Source organism: Pteropus alecto, unplaced genomic scaffold (assembly GCF_000325575.1).
Source record: "Pteropus alecto unplaced genomic scaffold, ASM32557v1 scaffold186, whole genome shotgun sequence".
NCBI classification, from domain to species: domain Eukaryota; kingdom Metazoa; phylum Chordata; class Mammalia; order Chiroptera; family Pteropodidae; genus Pteropus; species Pteropus alecto.
In genome coordinates, this window is record NW_006439190.1 from 100,831 (window position 1) to 115,126 (window position 14,296).

The window sequence follows — 14,296 nt, forward strand, 5'->3', positions numbered from 1 at the left end:
GGCCCGCGGGGCCACATCGCAGTTCACGGGTGACGCCGGGTCGGGATGGCCCTCACTCATGCTTGTTTTCCTTTCTTCAGCATTTTTCTTGCTAGCCTCCGTCGAGGTGGTGGCGAAGGGACTTGCAGGGTCGTGCATTTTTTCCCGGCCAGGCAGGTGCCTTCGCCGCCTGGCCCAGTGACTGCCTGGGGGCCAGACTTGGCTAGGGAATCGAAGGAGAAAACGCCGGCTGGAGCATACCTGAGTGAACTAGGGCAGCCCGGGGAGGAGCGCAGCCCCGCGGTGCCGGGCCAAGTGGCATCGGGGTTCGCCCTGGCCCGCCCCGACTGGGCCACCTGGACGCGGCGGAGCCTCCATCCAGGTGGTGTCGCGGCTGGGCATACACGGGCAGCCCACGGCGGGGCGCCTCTCGGGAGGCCCTGGCAATCCGGGACAGTGGGCAGGGCGGGCCAGGGACAATCTGCAAGCCCGGAGGAGAAGCCAAGGTAGTACGAACCCTACGCTCACGACCTTAGTAGCAAAATTGAGCACATCAGTTTTCTCCCTCACTTCAGTTTCTTCCAAGGAACGAAACGAGGAAACAAACCCAGGCTTGTAAAATTTGTGGATAACATAGCACTCTTTCTAAAAGTTATCCAAACCTCGTTGAAAGTCAAGCATTTAAAAAGTCGAGGCCAGCTTGCGTTAACTGGGACACCTCTTTAAACGGGCCAATGGACTAACAGTTGATTACCCTTTACGGTTGTATCTAGGGCACCTCTTGAATTTTCAAATTTTGGAGTCTGAATCTTAGATCTTTTTCATCACATCTTTGCTTATACCTAGGAGAGGACCAAGTGCTGGCAAGAGAGGTCAAGGGTCAGAGTGTGGGTTTTGGGCTCCATGTTTGCCCAGTCCCCCTCTTCTGACGACAGTGTGTCTTAATTTTTGGTGCACTAAGCACCTGGCCTATAAATGGTGTCATTTCATAGAGGGCGCGGAGAGGACAAGGCTTGAAGATTTGTGAAATGGAGAAGCAGAGGAATGTTTGTCTAGCTGAGTACTTCCCTTTACTTAGTTCATGAGCAGCCCACTGTGTGGGATGCTCTTGTGCTGCTCTGGGAAAGACTTCAGGTTTCTCACCATCCAGCAAGGGAGACAGGTCCAGACAGGGAGGGGCAAAGCCGCAAATCAAATGCTTGATAGAGATTCAAGTCAGCTTCCACCAGGAGAGCCTGACTGTTGTCCAGAGTTTGTCTGTGATGAACTCAAAATGAGAGGGTCTCCCCCACCCCCACCCCGCTGTATTCCAAAATCAGGCAGGTCTCCTTTTGTCATTATACCTGTGGCTTTGGCCTTGGTGACAGTTTGCTTTATTAGAGCCTTCTGTTGACTGTGGAAGGATGGCATCTTTTCGGCAGCTGGACACTTTACCTTTGGGCATTTAGCCAGGAAGCAAATAACATGGCTGTGCCTGTTGAGCAACCCTGAGTTACCACATTCACCAATGGGCTGCTCTTAATGGGGCCACTTTCGAATGCTGTAAAATCAAAACTGATGTGACACAGAGGGCAGCTCCATATGGGCGGTAATTTTCTGAAAATGTAGAGTTCTAATTTGGCAGATCTTCAGCAATGTATTTTAAAGGTTTAAAACTTAGAATGAGTTTATCTGTGAACATAATGGATACTAACATGATGTGCATTCTAACCGGTTCTAGGCTTTTCTTTGAGGAGAAGCAAGTAGAGATGGTTAAGAGGGGTTAGAAATAAAATGTAAGGAGGCAGTAATGAAGTATCACCTTTCTTTTATTGCGTTGCTGACTTTCTAATTAGGTGGTAGGCACTTAAACATAATGTCTCCATGGTCATTTAAGGTACTCTGAAATGTTTATAAGTTGCCCACCCTCAGAAATATAAGGTTTTGTTTCACTGGGAATTATAATTCATCTTCCTACTTACACGCACACACACACACACACACACACACATGCCCCATACACATCTTCAGTGTATTTTTCTCCATAACTCACTTTTTAATATGTAATATACTTATTTATTTTGTTCATTGTTTCTCCTACTTAATTGTCTCTTCTATGAAGAAGGGTATTTTTAATCTATGGTGGTGCCTCGCATATAGTATATACTTAGTAAGTAAACATTTGTAGGATAAATAGATGGATGAATATGTGCATGAATGATGAAACCCATTTTTTTGAAAGCTGAGTGAGAGCGGAGGCCCAGCTTTTCTGACTGAGGCTGAGCTGATTACATGGACCTGGAACATCCCCTCTCTCTCCTCAGCTTCCTGTTTACCTGGTAGTGTGACTGCTGTGGAAAGCTGGAGGGAGTGGGTAGGAAACAGACCTCCTCCTCCTCCTGTGTTTTTGTAGCTTCCTCTTTTGAGATGGAAGGATCATGGCACCAACTTCTCAGGTGGCCTCCTGTCTGGTGAAGGAAACCCTGGACTCGGGAGCCGTAGTGGGAGGCAGCTACCTTTTCTCCAGTTAGAATGATGTTTCCAGAGCTTCCTTGGTAGAAGTGATTTTGCTGCCCTAGAAGGGAGGAAGTAAAGTTATACAGTGTTCACTTGGATACAGCCCATGGGAATATTTCTTATAAAAGTTTGGTCAGATGTGAGAGAACAATGAAGGAAAGATGTTAGCATTTGGGAGGCAGTGGACAGAACACACAGCACTGCTGCCTCCCCTCCCCTTCTCTTAAGCACTCAAAATGAGCAGCATAAACTTCAAAGATCCAATATCACTACCCAGATGTGCCTCTCTGAAGGATGGTGGTTTGTTTTTTTTTTTTCTGGTGTTTTATTATATACATTCCTGTGTAATCTTGTAATTCTTTTCCCAAAGAGACTGGCAATTAAAAAATTGTACTTTGAATAAAATGTTGATGCTTCCTGAATGTTTGCCTTCAGCCTTTGTTCCTGTCATTGTGTTTGTTGTAGTGATGGGCTAACCAATTTTTTAATAGTTAGAGTCAAGAGAGGAAGTAAAGGATGGCCCAAAATATGAGCTTTGGAGTCAAGATCAGTCCGTTGTTTGGAAATCTGGGCTGCGAGGCCTTGGGCTGGTTTATTCAGCTTCTTCAAGCCTTAGTTATAACTCAATCTTAAGAGAGGGGAAATAATGAATCTTACTTTGAGGTTTGGAAACTGTTTTCCACCTGGCTGTACCATTTTATGTTCCCAGCAGCTAGGCACAAGGGTTCCAGTTAAAATAAGGGTTAGAATTACACAACATACATTAAAGATTTAGTCATGCTGGCCATTTAGTAGGTTTGAAAAAAAAACTAAAGGTAACGTTTAAAAAATTGAATAACAAGAAGGTTTCTTAGAACAAAAGTAAAGAAGTTTGTGTTGTAGTGAAGGATATAAGAAACATTCATTTCTGTATTAGAAAGTGCAGTATATAATAAGTGTAATTAGGAAATTAAATATTTAAATAGCAATTTGTGCTAAGTCTTGCCCAAAGGAAAGGCATTTTGCAGGATTTGCCTACAGGGCTTCTTTGACCATGTTAAATCCTGATTAAGAAAGGGAACTTTACTTTTGTGTCACATGCATTGAACATGAGTAGCTGTGCCCAGTGTAAATCATCTACCACCTTTTGAACAGTGCCCCCAAGGCTGGGGAGGGGAAACTGACATTAGGGATTGATGTGGAGTCCCTAAGCTTGCTCAGAAGGACTCTGTCCAATGGTTGGAAATGGGTGCAGCTCAATGTGGGTGTTGCTTTTCTTGGCTAGCCCATCTCACATTGGCTGAACTCCTGCTCAGGTAGCTGAATTTGTTGGTGGATTTTGTCTCCACTACCGAAGAAAATCTTTAGCTCAACAGGGCAGTCGTTGCATTGTGTAGACATCCCAGATATTGGCTCAGGTCTTACGTGCTTTGGTCTTGTCTTCCAAAAGCACAGGAAGAAAGAAACCACAAATAGAGGAAATACTTTGATTTCAGGAGTATAAATCAGAAGGTTTATTTAAGTAAAATAACATACATTTTGAAGGACTGATAAACCATTAATAAGAGCTTTGAGGTTTCCAACGGTTGCATTTAATGAGAGTATAATAAGGGCAATGTGTTTGTCATTAGATAACTAGACACAGCATGGACTGTCTCTCCAAGAAATAATATGAGGTACAAATGTGTGGATGGTGGGTCGTGAAGGCTTAGCCATTTCAGCTTAATTGAGACTCTTTAGGAAGAGCTGAAAATGATTGAGAGGCTTGTAGCTTTTAAAAAATTCATTTACTAGCTCCGAAGGAGTAGGATTTTATGATCTCGACTCTACATTTTGGCAGTATGGATAAAGGAGTTTATTTAAAATGCAAGGAGTAAATCTGATAATATTTTCAGCCTAGATTTTTCCCTGTAATTTTTAAAATTTGGATTAACTGTATTAAAAGCAGCCCTGTGCATATTGTAACCGTTCCCTGGGTGTTGCTTGAGCTCTTCCTCACCGTGTCTCAGGCTACTTTTCTCTCCTCTCGCATCTTCCCTTTGGGCACAGGACCCTCTAGCGTGTCAGGCACTTTCCTCTCCCAGGACCTCCACTGGCTGTCTCCTCTGCCTAGGGCACCCCCACCTCCCCTTGATCTTCTCCTGCTGCCCTCTACTTTCTCTTTATAGCACTCACCACTGTTTGTAACCCTTTGTGGCTTTATCTGTACTGAGCAAACCAGAACATGAGTTCCAGAAGGGAGGAAGTCCGCATCCTTCCCCACTGTTCCTCCAGTGCTGGAACACATTCTGTCACTGGAACACTCTTGATAAATATTTAGTGACTACATGGATGTCCAAGTAGAATTTATAGGTATGAGCCTTTGAGGCTGAGAAATGTTTCACATTGTCCTGGAAATGGAAATCATGCAGAAAACAGGAACGAATATTAAAGAGCAGTATTAGTGCTGTTTCTCACACCTGCCCTGTGTGCCTGTATGGACCAGTGGTTTGTCAGCTGCACCTGGCCAGTTAGAGTCACCCCCTGGTAACCGTTATGTATATGGTCCTGTACAGACCCCGAAGGATTCCCCTAGGTTTTCACTGGCGAATGAATCTGAGTCATTAATATTCTTGAATATTTGGTGGGTCTGTTCTACCAGATTTTATTTGCTTCTTTTTTTTTTTTTGACTTAACATAAAAGGAAAGAAAAATCCACAACAAAATAAACAGCCCCTAATAAGATCTCCTTAGGAAAAGGTACTGTATTTTGTGATTGGTTTTATTCTAAATAAATAAATAGCTACTAGTAGACATGGGTGTTCAAAAATAATAAATAAGATGGCAGTTTGCCCAAAGTTTTTAAATATGTACAAAGGAGTATATAATGTAATATAAACAGTAAATAATAAAATGAACATCATATACCCACCACCTGGTACAAAACTGGAATACTTCCTATGCCTGAGAGACCACTTGTGTGTTTCCCTGGTTACATCCACTCTGTCCCTTGTCACAGTACTATCCTGAATTATGTGTTAATATTCCCTTGCTTTTATTTGTAGTTTTAACATATTTATATGTATCCCTCATGAATATATTGTTTTGTTTTGTATGTTTTTATAACTTGATACAAGGAGAATCTTACTTTATTTTTCCAAAGCTTGTTTTTCCACTACCCCTCAGTTATATTTTACATATATTTATGTGTGTGTATATATGTATGATATGTGTGTATATGTGTGTGTATACAGTTGTCCCTCAGTGTCTGGGGGGGATTGGTTCCCAGACCCTCCACCCATACCAAAGTCCTTTACATAAAATAGTGTACTATTTCCATATAACCTCCATACATCCTCCCATATACTTCTAATATTAAACATTGAAAAAATGTGAACTCTACATACATTTAAGAAAGATGAATCAAAACAAGTAAGAGCACTGTTTTCCAAACCCCTGATTCCAGCCTAGGGTCTTGGTGGCCAGAGCCCATCCCGGCAGCTCAGGGCACCATGGGGACAGATCTGTCCTGAACAGGACACCCTTCCATTGCAGGGCCACCCACATACCTCTCTCGCTCAGACAAGGGCAATGCAGACATGCCAAGTCCCCTCATGTGCACGTCCTTGGATGTGGGAGGAAGCCGGAGTCCCCGGAGGAAACCCATGCAGACACGGAGATGATGTGCTAACTCCTCACAGTGGCCCTGGCGAAGAGTCCTTTTTTATTTTCTCATCGACATTATAATGAAACAGTGAAATTATTTGAGGACCTGCTGTATTAATTTATTCATTCTCCTGTTAGTGGATTTTCGGGTTCCTAGTCATTATTTTGCTATTATAAATAATGCTGCTATGAGCATTCTTGTATAATGTTCACACTTGTAAAAGGTTCTCTAGAGAATATTCCTATGAGTGACCTTATTGGGTGTATCAGCCAAGATGGGCTAGGTTATGCTGCAGTCACAAACACTCCAGACATCTTAGTGGACTCACAATATATTTCTCTCTGATGCTGTAAAGTCAGCGTGGGTCTGCAGGGATCTCTTCTTGTCATTGGCGCTCCAGGATGGGCTTATGGCGGCTCCATCCCCAGTGCTTCCCCAATCACCATGGTAAAGAGAGAGCAATTTGGCAAATCTTATGCTGGCTCTTGGAGCTTTCACCTGAAAAATGACACCTGTTCTTTCTATTCACATTACACTGGCCAACGCAAGTCAAGTGGCTCTTTGTAACCTCAAAGACACAGGGACATGCCATCCTACTGTGTGCCTGGAAGGAGAGGAGAACTGGGACATTTGTGAACAGCCCCAATACTGGGGCATAGGGATGTGAATTTTCACTTTTCTAGATCATTCCTGATTGCTTTCCAAAGGTATTGTGCCAATTTACAGTCTGGCGGCTGTGTGGAAAAATCCTCATAGTGACACTGCCTCACCAATACGTGGTATTGTCAGAGACGTTACTTCTCAATCTGATAGGTATTAAAATAGTATCTCAGAACCACTGAGATGCTATGTTCCTTTGTAACTCATAGGGATGAGAATCTTTTTATGTGTTTATTAAGAATTTTTTAGCCTTTTGAGAAAAGTTTGTCTTTTGCCCATTTTTTTCGTTGGGTTGTCTGCCTTTTTCTTATTTTAGGGGTGTATGTGTGTGTGTGTGGATGCAAACATACATGTGTCTATGTTCTGTATTCTTTTTCAATTATATGTATTAAAAAGTCTCTCATTCTATGATTTGGCTTTTTATTTTTGTTAGGGGTCTTTTGAAGACCCAACATTCTTAATTTTCATGCAGTCAGATGTACCAATCTTTCCCCTACTAGTTTGTGCCTTTTTTTGTTACTGGTTTAAGAAAAAATCCTTAAAAGGAAGTCTCCAGGATGGAGGGAGATCCTGAGATGACAGCTGAGGAATCTCTCAGTTCAGATTGGACAACTCCAAGGAGAAGAGAAATTGATCAGACAGTAGGGGAGGATTTGTGAGTAAATTATTGATACATTGCAAAAATTCCAGGACAGCCGTTAATTCTAGGGAGAATAAAAAAGTTGTGGTTGTGTAGATTAGATAAGTTTACTACAAAGCTCAGCTCTCAATGTTTACATACTTATAATAATATAAATATTGATTAGTGATCTAACCAAAATTGTTGCCTAAGTGAGGCGTAAGTGGTAGGTGGTGGTGTTGGTCAATGAAAGAGAGCTAAAACTTCCACTTCTGAAACCGACAGCTAATACTTAAACTGAAAAATTGAAGAAGCAGTAGTATAAACTTATTTTTTTGGAGATGTGAAATACAAAAAAACTCAGTCAAGAATTGGAAGTGGTTGACCTTGGGGAAGCAGGAAGTGGGAGTAGGGAGGAGTGAAGGGACCTTAGGGTTTCTCACGAGCCTTGTAGCATCATATGCTTCTTTCATGCTCATATAACTTTGATAAAAAATACACAGAATCTCAAGTTTGGGGGAGGTTGGCCTTTTTTCAGGTTACCAGCTCTATATGGGTAAAAGAGGTCAGGAGAGGCACTGAAGCATGTCGCATTATTGCCTCAGGGACCGTCATAGCTCCTGGATTGGCCCTGCTTCAGATATTTGTCCTCTTAGTAAACTATTTTTAGCCTTGAAAATGTCTAGCATGTGTGGGGTGTGTCAATTTCACAGAGGCTTAAAAGCTATTTTCAGAAATGCATCTAATCTAGTCAGGTACTTTTATTTGAAATTATAAGATATCTACTCTGGATTTTTTTTTTTTTGTAGAGAGAAAAATCAGTTTAGAGTTGTAAATTTATGATTTTTGTCTCCCCTAGCCTCAGACATGTGGTATTGTGACTATAACCCATTCCTTCTGGGTTCTCATTTTCTTAACCTATTAAACAGTACTAACAATTATAATAACAAAAAACAGTTTTTGTTTTGTGGAAGCATTTATACTTTGAACTGTATTATTTTCCAGATAAATTGGCAAAATTTATTTAATTTTTGCACTTAAAGAAGAAAAACCAAGAGAATAATTCACTCAACAGTGCCAGGCCCTGTGTTCCCATGAAGCTTACAGCTAGTAATGGGGTTGTATTAAACCACAAAATACAGTGTTGCAGATGGTGGTGAATACAGAAAATTGTGAAAGGGAATAATGGGGAAACTCATTTAGGTTAAAGTGTCAGAGGACCTGTGATCTCAACTGAGACCTGCAAGCTGTGTGGGAAAGTGCCAGCTGGGTGCAGGTGAGAGAAAGAGCCTTCTGAGCAGCGGAAACAGCATGTGCAAAAGCCCTGTGGCCTCCAAGAGCCCGTTTGGACAAGTTAAGTTTGATGAGCCGTCTAGTAAGGTCTTTAGGGGAGGAAACCACATCTGGGGCTGAGGAGGAAATCAGCAGAATATATTTTTCCAGAAGCCAAGAGAAAAGTGTATCTAGGAAGGAGGGAGGGAAGAGGCATCGACTCTGCAGTGTGGTCTAGAAAAGGCTTGCAAGACATGGATGACCTCAGTGAGAGAAGTTTGGATGCAGGTAGGTGTGGTGTAGGAAAGGACTGAAGACTAGATGGGTGGTGAGGAAGAGATGGCATGGGAGGGCAGCATCATCAAGGTAGGATTTGTTTTGTGTGTGTGTGTGTGTGTGTGTGTATTTTGTGTCTTACAAAGTTGTTATTAGTTAGCAAATAGAGTATCTGTTGAATGCTGGATCTGCAGGTACTGTGAACTTGGGATAGAGATGCTAGGCTTTGAGATGGGCAATGGGTAAGTAGGTCAAAGAAGTAGGTAAAGCATCCAAGTGAGAGGTGAGGGAGACTTCAAGACCTCAAAATTCCCAAAGAATTTTGTGTTTGGAAATGAGGTTAAGTACTCAGTACTTTAAAAAAAAATGTCTCAAAGAATCTGTAACTGACTACCAAAAGAATGAACTAATTTAGACGAACCCAAGGATGTTGGCTTGGCACTGGACCATGATTGTTTCACCTGATTAAAGAAATTCTTTGAGGTGATCATGGCAGCTTAAACATTAGGTAATGTTACTTGCTTGGCATTTAGTGTCACATGGTGCCACATTGAGGTGCCTATGTGTGGGATGCCCCTTGCACAGTCTTGTCTGGGGTAACTGCTGGTGGGACTCTGATATGGCTTCACTGAGTGTTTTGATCAGACTTCATTTCTCACCTTCATAAACATAAATAGTTTTTTGTTATAAATAATGTCAGGATTCAAAAAATAGAATTTATTTTTAGAAGGAAAATACAGATTAAATCTCACTAAATTATAAAGGTTGACCAGTAAATTGGACTGTCTTCAATTACTGAGTCCATTTAACAGGTTTTAAATAAATCTGTGGCCCAGAGTTTGGGATGTGGGAATGTTTTACTAAGAAAATGTAGTAACATTGTTAACCTGGGATTGGCCTAGTGGTGAAAAGTTTGAGAGGAAGTTCAGGAGTTTCTCACTGTTGTATTTGCAGGACAGAAATACCTTTTAAAGGCAGAAATAGCAGAGCTCAACCTCAGAGAGAGATTTAGATATTTCACCTGCCGTGGGAGTATAGAGAGTTAAAGTAGATTCTGAGTTTCTGTTATGTTCTTGTTATAATTGAATATAATTTGTCAAATGGAAGCAAGACATTAAGATTGCTTTTAGAATATGTAGCTCATGATCATCCATCTATCGAGGAATCAATCACAGCAAAGATTTGGCTGCAGGGACTAGATTTCAGTAAACTCAGTGTCCCAAAACTGTGTGTGTGTGTGTGTGTGTGTGTGTGTGTGTGTGCATGTGCATGTGCACATGCCTGTGTTTTTTTGTTGCTTTTCTTAGACGTTTTAGGTAAAGAGGAGTTTGGACACTCATTCAAGTCTCGAAGTAGACACTGTTTAATCCCAATGTAATGGAGCTGCCTCTTAATGTGATATTATGTTCCAAAATCCATATGAAGGACAAAAATTGCCCTTGCAATCAGCATGGTGACCTGGTCTTGGTGATCAGCTCATGTTCCCAGAGTCCTGGGGTGTGGGGACCTCTGTGGAGCTAGGGGAATCCAGCCCCCGTGAGCTCACACCAGGGCATGTGGCCCGCATGTAGTGGGCGGTCCATGTGAATTATTTCCCCTGTGTTCTGGCCAGTGCATATTGTTGAATTGAACACGAGATATGCATCCACTAAACCACCAGCCACCACCTGCTAGATGAGGTAAAGTACCTGAGTCAGCCGGATGAAGGTAATAGTGATGATACTATACTCTGTGTAGGAATTTGGGAATTGCTTGTAGGTGAGGTTGATGGTAGCATGTACAGTTCAGATGGCTTGCAGTGACGAGGTCTGCACTAAGTGGGTGTTGTTTACCTTTCAGCTTTTTGCTTATCTTCATTTACCCAAATAAAACATTTAGATTTGAGGAGAAAAGGGATTGGAGAACCTCTTTTGGAACTGGAAGGTTTTCCTTGTAGGATGTATATCCCACTGTAAAAGCTGTTTTCCTTGTTTGATTTTAGTCTCCTATATAACCTGGAAAGCCAGATTTGAGCATTCTCTATTAAGAGCCAAAAGTTAACCTAGAATCATGTACTAGTAAATGTATTTACTTTCTTTGAATTAAAATTTATAGAAACCCAAACTATAGGCAAAACCAGAGATCTCATTGTGTTGGTGGTACCTGAAATGTTACTAAGATTCAAGACCAGAGTCTCTGTAGGTGAGCATGCATTTGTACTGAAAAGATCATTAGAAAGTCTGTGTGTGCACTTGGGAGGGAGGTAGGGGGAGAGAGAGCAAAGAGGGGAGGGAGAGTCTCTGAGAGAAACTTGAATGGCTGATGTACTCACACAGAGAGAGATCATAGTCTCAGAAGCTTTGGGAACATGTGCTCTGATATGCTACATGTGTCTATATGCATTGTTGAAACGTCTTATTTAGAATCAGAATTGTATGAATTAGACAGTTTTCCCATTATGTCAGAGAGATGGACATTTTAAGTATGGAGCAAATTATTAAAAAGTTATAGAATATAAATTTGAACAACAGCATTTCAGATGTAAGAATATTTTTATTACAAACTGAAAATTACTTGGTTGATCAAAACTGTCAAAAACAAAAAAAGAGATGGGGACTTTATCTTCCAAATGTCAGTCATAAAAGACAAAGGCTATGAATTAAAGGAAACTAAAGAGATTTGATCTCTAAATGTAATACCCAGCCCTAGAATGGGCACTGGAGGGGAAAAGGCTGTTCGTTATCGAGTCAAATGACGAAACTGGAATACAAATGGCAGATGAAGTACCACATGTGTGAAATTTAGTGAAGTCGATAGCTGTGCTATTGTTGTGTAAGAGACTATACCTATTCATAGTACTAGACCTCCTTTCAAATGATTCAGAAAAAAAAGTGTATGTAATTATATTATATATACTATCAAATTATATCAAGCAGAAGAGAGAGAGAAAGAGAGCAAATGATAGGAAGGTTTTTGGTCTTATTTTAATTCTTGAAGCTTTTTTATGCTCAAAGTTATTTCCAAGTAAAAAAGTTAAATAACTAAGTTTAAGTGTGAACCTGGGAGCCCTTGTCCACTTCATAGAGTATTTTTAGCCTGAAATAACAAAATATAAAATATACTTATAACTTTTTAAAAAATTCTTTATTTAGGAAATTTCTGCAGGAAAAATAACTTTATTGTAAGTCTGAACTAACCACCCCTCTGCTTTCTCATTGAAGCAACCATTTTGTAACCTGGTTTTTAAACACTTGAGGTTTCTTGGGGTCCCTGTTGCCATCTGCATCGGGACAAGTGATGTATAGGTTTTCCCCATGTCCCTAAGCTATCAGCAGCTTCTACATGGGGCTTTTTAATATCATGTGTACATGTTATATGTTAGGTTAGGCCTTGATTATGGGCAATAGACAGTTGAGTTTTAAGAGAATAAAGATCTTGGAAAAGAAATTCATTCAACAGATATTTACCATGTGTCTCCGTGCCACTTGCTCTTGTCCAGTCAGTGAACAAAGCGAAGTCCTGCCCTCATGGAGCTTACCCTACGCTTGTAATTAATCTAGAGCAACTCTACTCTAGTAATAACTTACTCAAGTAATTAATCTAGAGCAACTCAGCTCTAGTAATTACTTATCCTAGTAATTAATCTAGAGCAACTCTACTGTAGCAATTACTTTAGTAATTAATCTAGGATTGGAATTCTCAAGTGTGTACTATAGATTCCCTAAACACATCAGCCTGGGCATCATTTCGAACTTACTTCATTAAAACATTTTGTATTGTTTTTAATCATACCATAAGAGGTCGGATTTGTAGTCCTTGACCTTACAAACTGCAATACTTTGTTAAGGAAGTTAGGGCCTGTGAGCCACATCTCTTAGGTTCTTGCCTGCTTTGGGTACGTTATCTGCAAACTCTGTGGCAGGGCCAAAAGAATTGAAGTAAGCAACTTCTGCCCCCTTGAAGTTTTTCTAACTTCTTACCAGGGGTCAAGGCACATGGAGTACCTGTGAGTGCAGCTGGCTTGGGCTCTTTGAGGCTCTGCCTTGGGCCTCGGGGTGTGGACACCATCTGGGTGTCAGCATTACCACATTCTGTGAAGTGCTGGCACAGCCTCCTCTGCCCTTTCCCTTTTGTGGGACAGCTCAGCCTCCTTCCGTAGGTGACTGGAATGAAGTGGGCTCATTTTCTTGTTTAAAAATAACTCAGCAGCTGTGGGTTCAAGTCTTCTGATCATGAGGCTTGCCCCGTCTCACTGCCGGCACTCCTGGTTGTCGTCTCTTAGGGTCGTAACAGGGTGGACATTGGAACTGGGATTATGGAGACCACCAGACCGTAGTCCTTCGTTTACAGCTGAAGAGCCTGACTGATCAGAGACAGAGGTGCTCTCTGTTTTCACTTGCCTGGGTCTAGCCCTTTCTGGAAAATTGAAGCAACTCTAGAATCAGGAGATCCCATGGCTGCCTTTACCCAGTCCCGATCTGCTCCCCCTCCTTTAGTGCTGGGCTGGCATCCCCTGAGACCCTTGTGTTCTAAAAATTGTTTAAGTAACAGATTTTTAAAAAATGGTGGTCAAATATACATAATGTAAAACCTACCATTTTCTGCATTTTTAAGTATACGGTTAAGTAGCATTAAGCACATTCACAGTGTCATGCAGCCATCACCGTCATGCGGCTCTAGAATTTTCTCGTCATCCCAAACTGTGCCTGTTAAGCAGTAACTCCTCATCCTCCCCAGCCCCTGCCAACCACATCTTACTTTCTGTCTCTATGATTTCGACTAGGTCTCTTATATAGTGGAATCATACAGTATTTGTCTTTTCGTGACTGGCTTATTTCATTTAGCACAGTGGCCTCAAGGTTCGTCCACACTGTCGAGTGTGTCAGAATTTCCTTCCTTTTTAAGGCTGAATAACATTCCATTGTATGTATAGACCACACTTTGCTTACTCACTCATCTATCAATGGACGCTGAGTTGCTTCTACCTTTTAGCAGCTGTGAACATGGGTGCGCAGATATTTGTTCAAGTCTCTGCTATCAGTTCCTTGGGATATATACTCAAAAGTGGAATTGCAGGATCGTATGGCAATTCTGTAGTTAATTTTTTGAGGAGACTTGATTTTTGCCTCTGATTCTCATCCCTCCTGGCCTCTGCGGACTTGACTGTATGGCCAGGACTGAGCTCAGTTTGCTGGGCCATAGCTTCCAGCCTTTGGTCCCTGGCTTCCTGAGTACCCCCGCTTTTCTTCCCATTTAGGTTGAGTGGAGAATGAAGAGAACTGAAGCTTGTTTAGAGGGGCATTGCTGCTCATTAAAAAGAAAAAAAAAATAGAACAAGAATTAGAATTAACTTGGGAGCATTTTCAGGTTTACTTTTGTTTATTGTGGGT

At 41.5% G+C, this 14,296-nt stretch overlaps 1 protein-coding gene across 2 annotated transcripts in view; it reads left to right on the forward strand.

The window, feature by feature from the left end:
- Positions 1-14,296, forward strand: part of TBC1D8 (TBC1 domain family member 8) — a 99,149-nt gene that overhangs the window by 441 nt on the left and 84,412 nt on the right. For both annotated transcript variants that reach the window (XM_025049785.1, XM_006916174.3), the window contains exon 2: positions 852-864. In XM_025049785.1, coding sequence (XP_024905553.1) covers positions 852-864 — 13 coding nt within the window. The remainder of the gene's footprint in view (positions 1-851; positions 865-14,296) is intronic.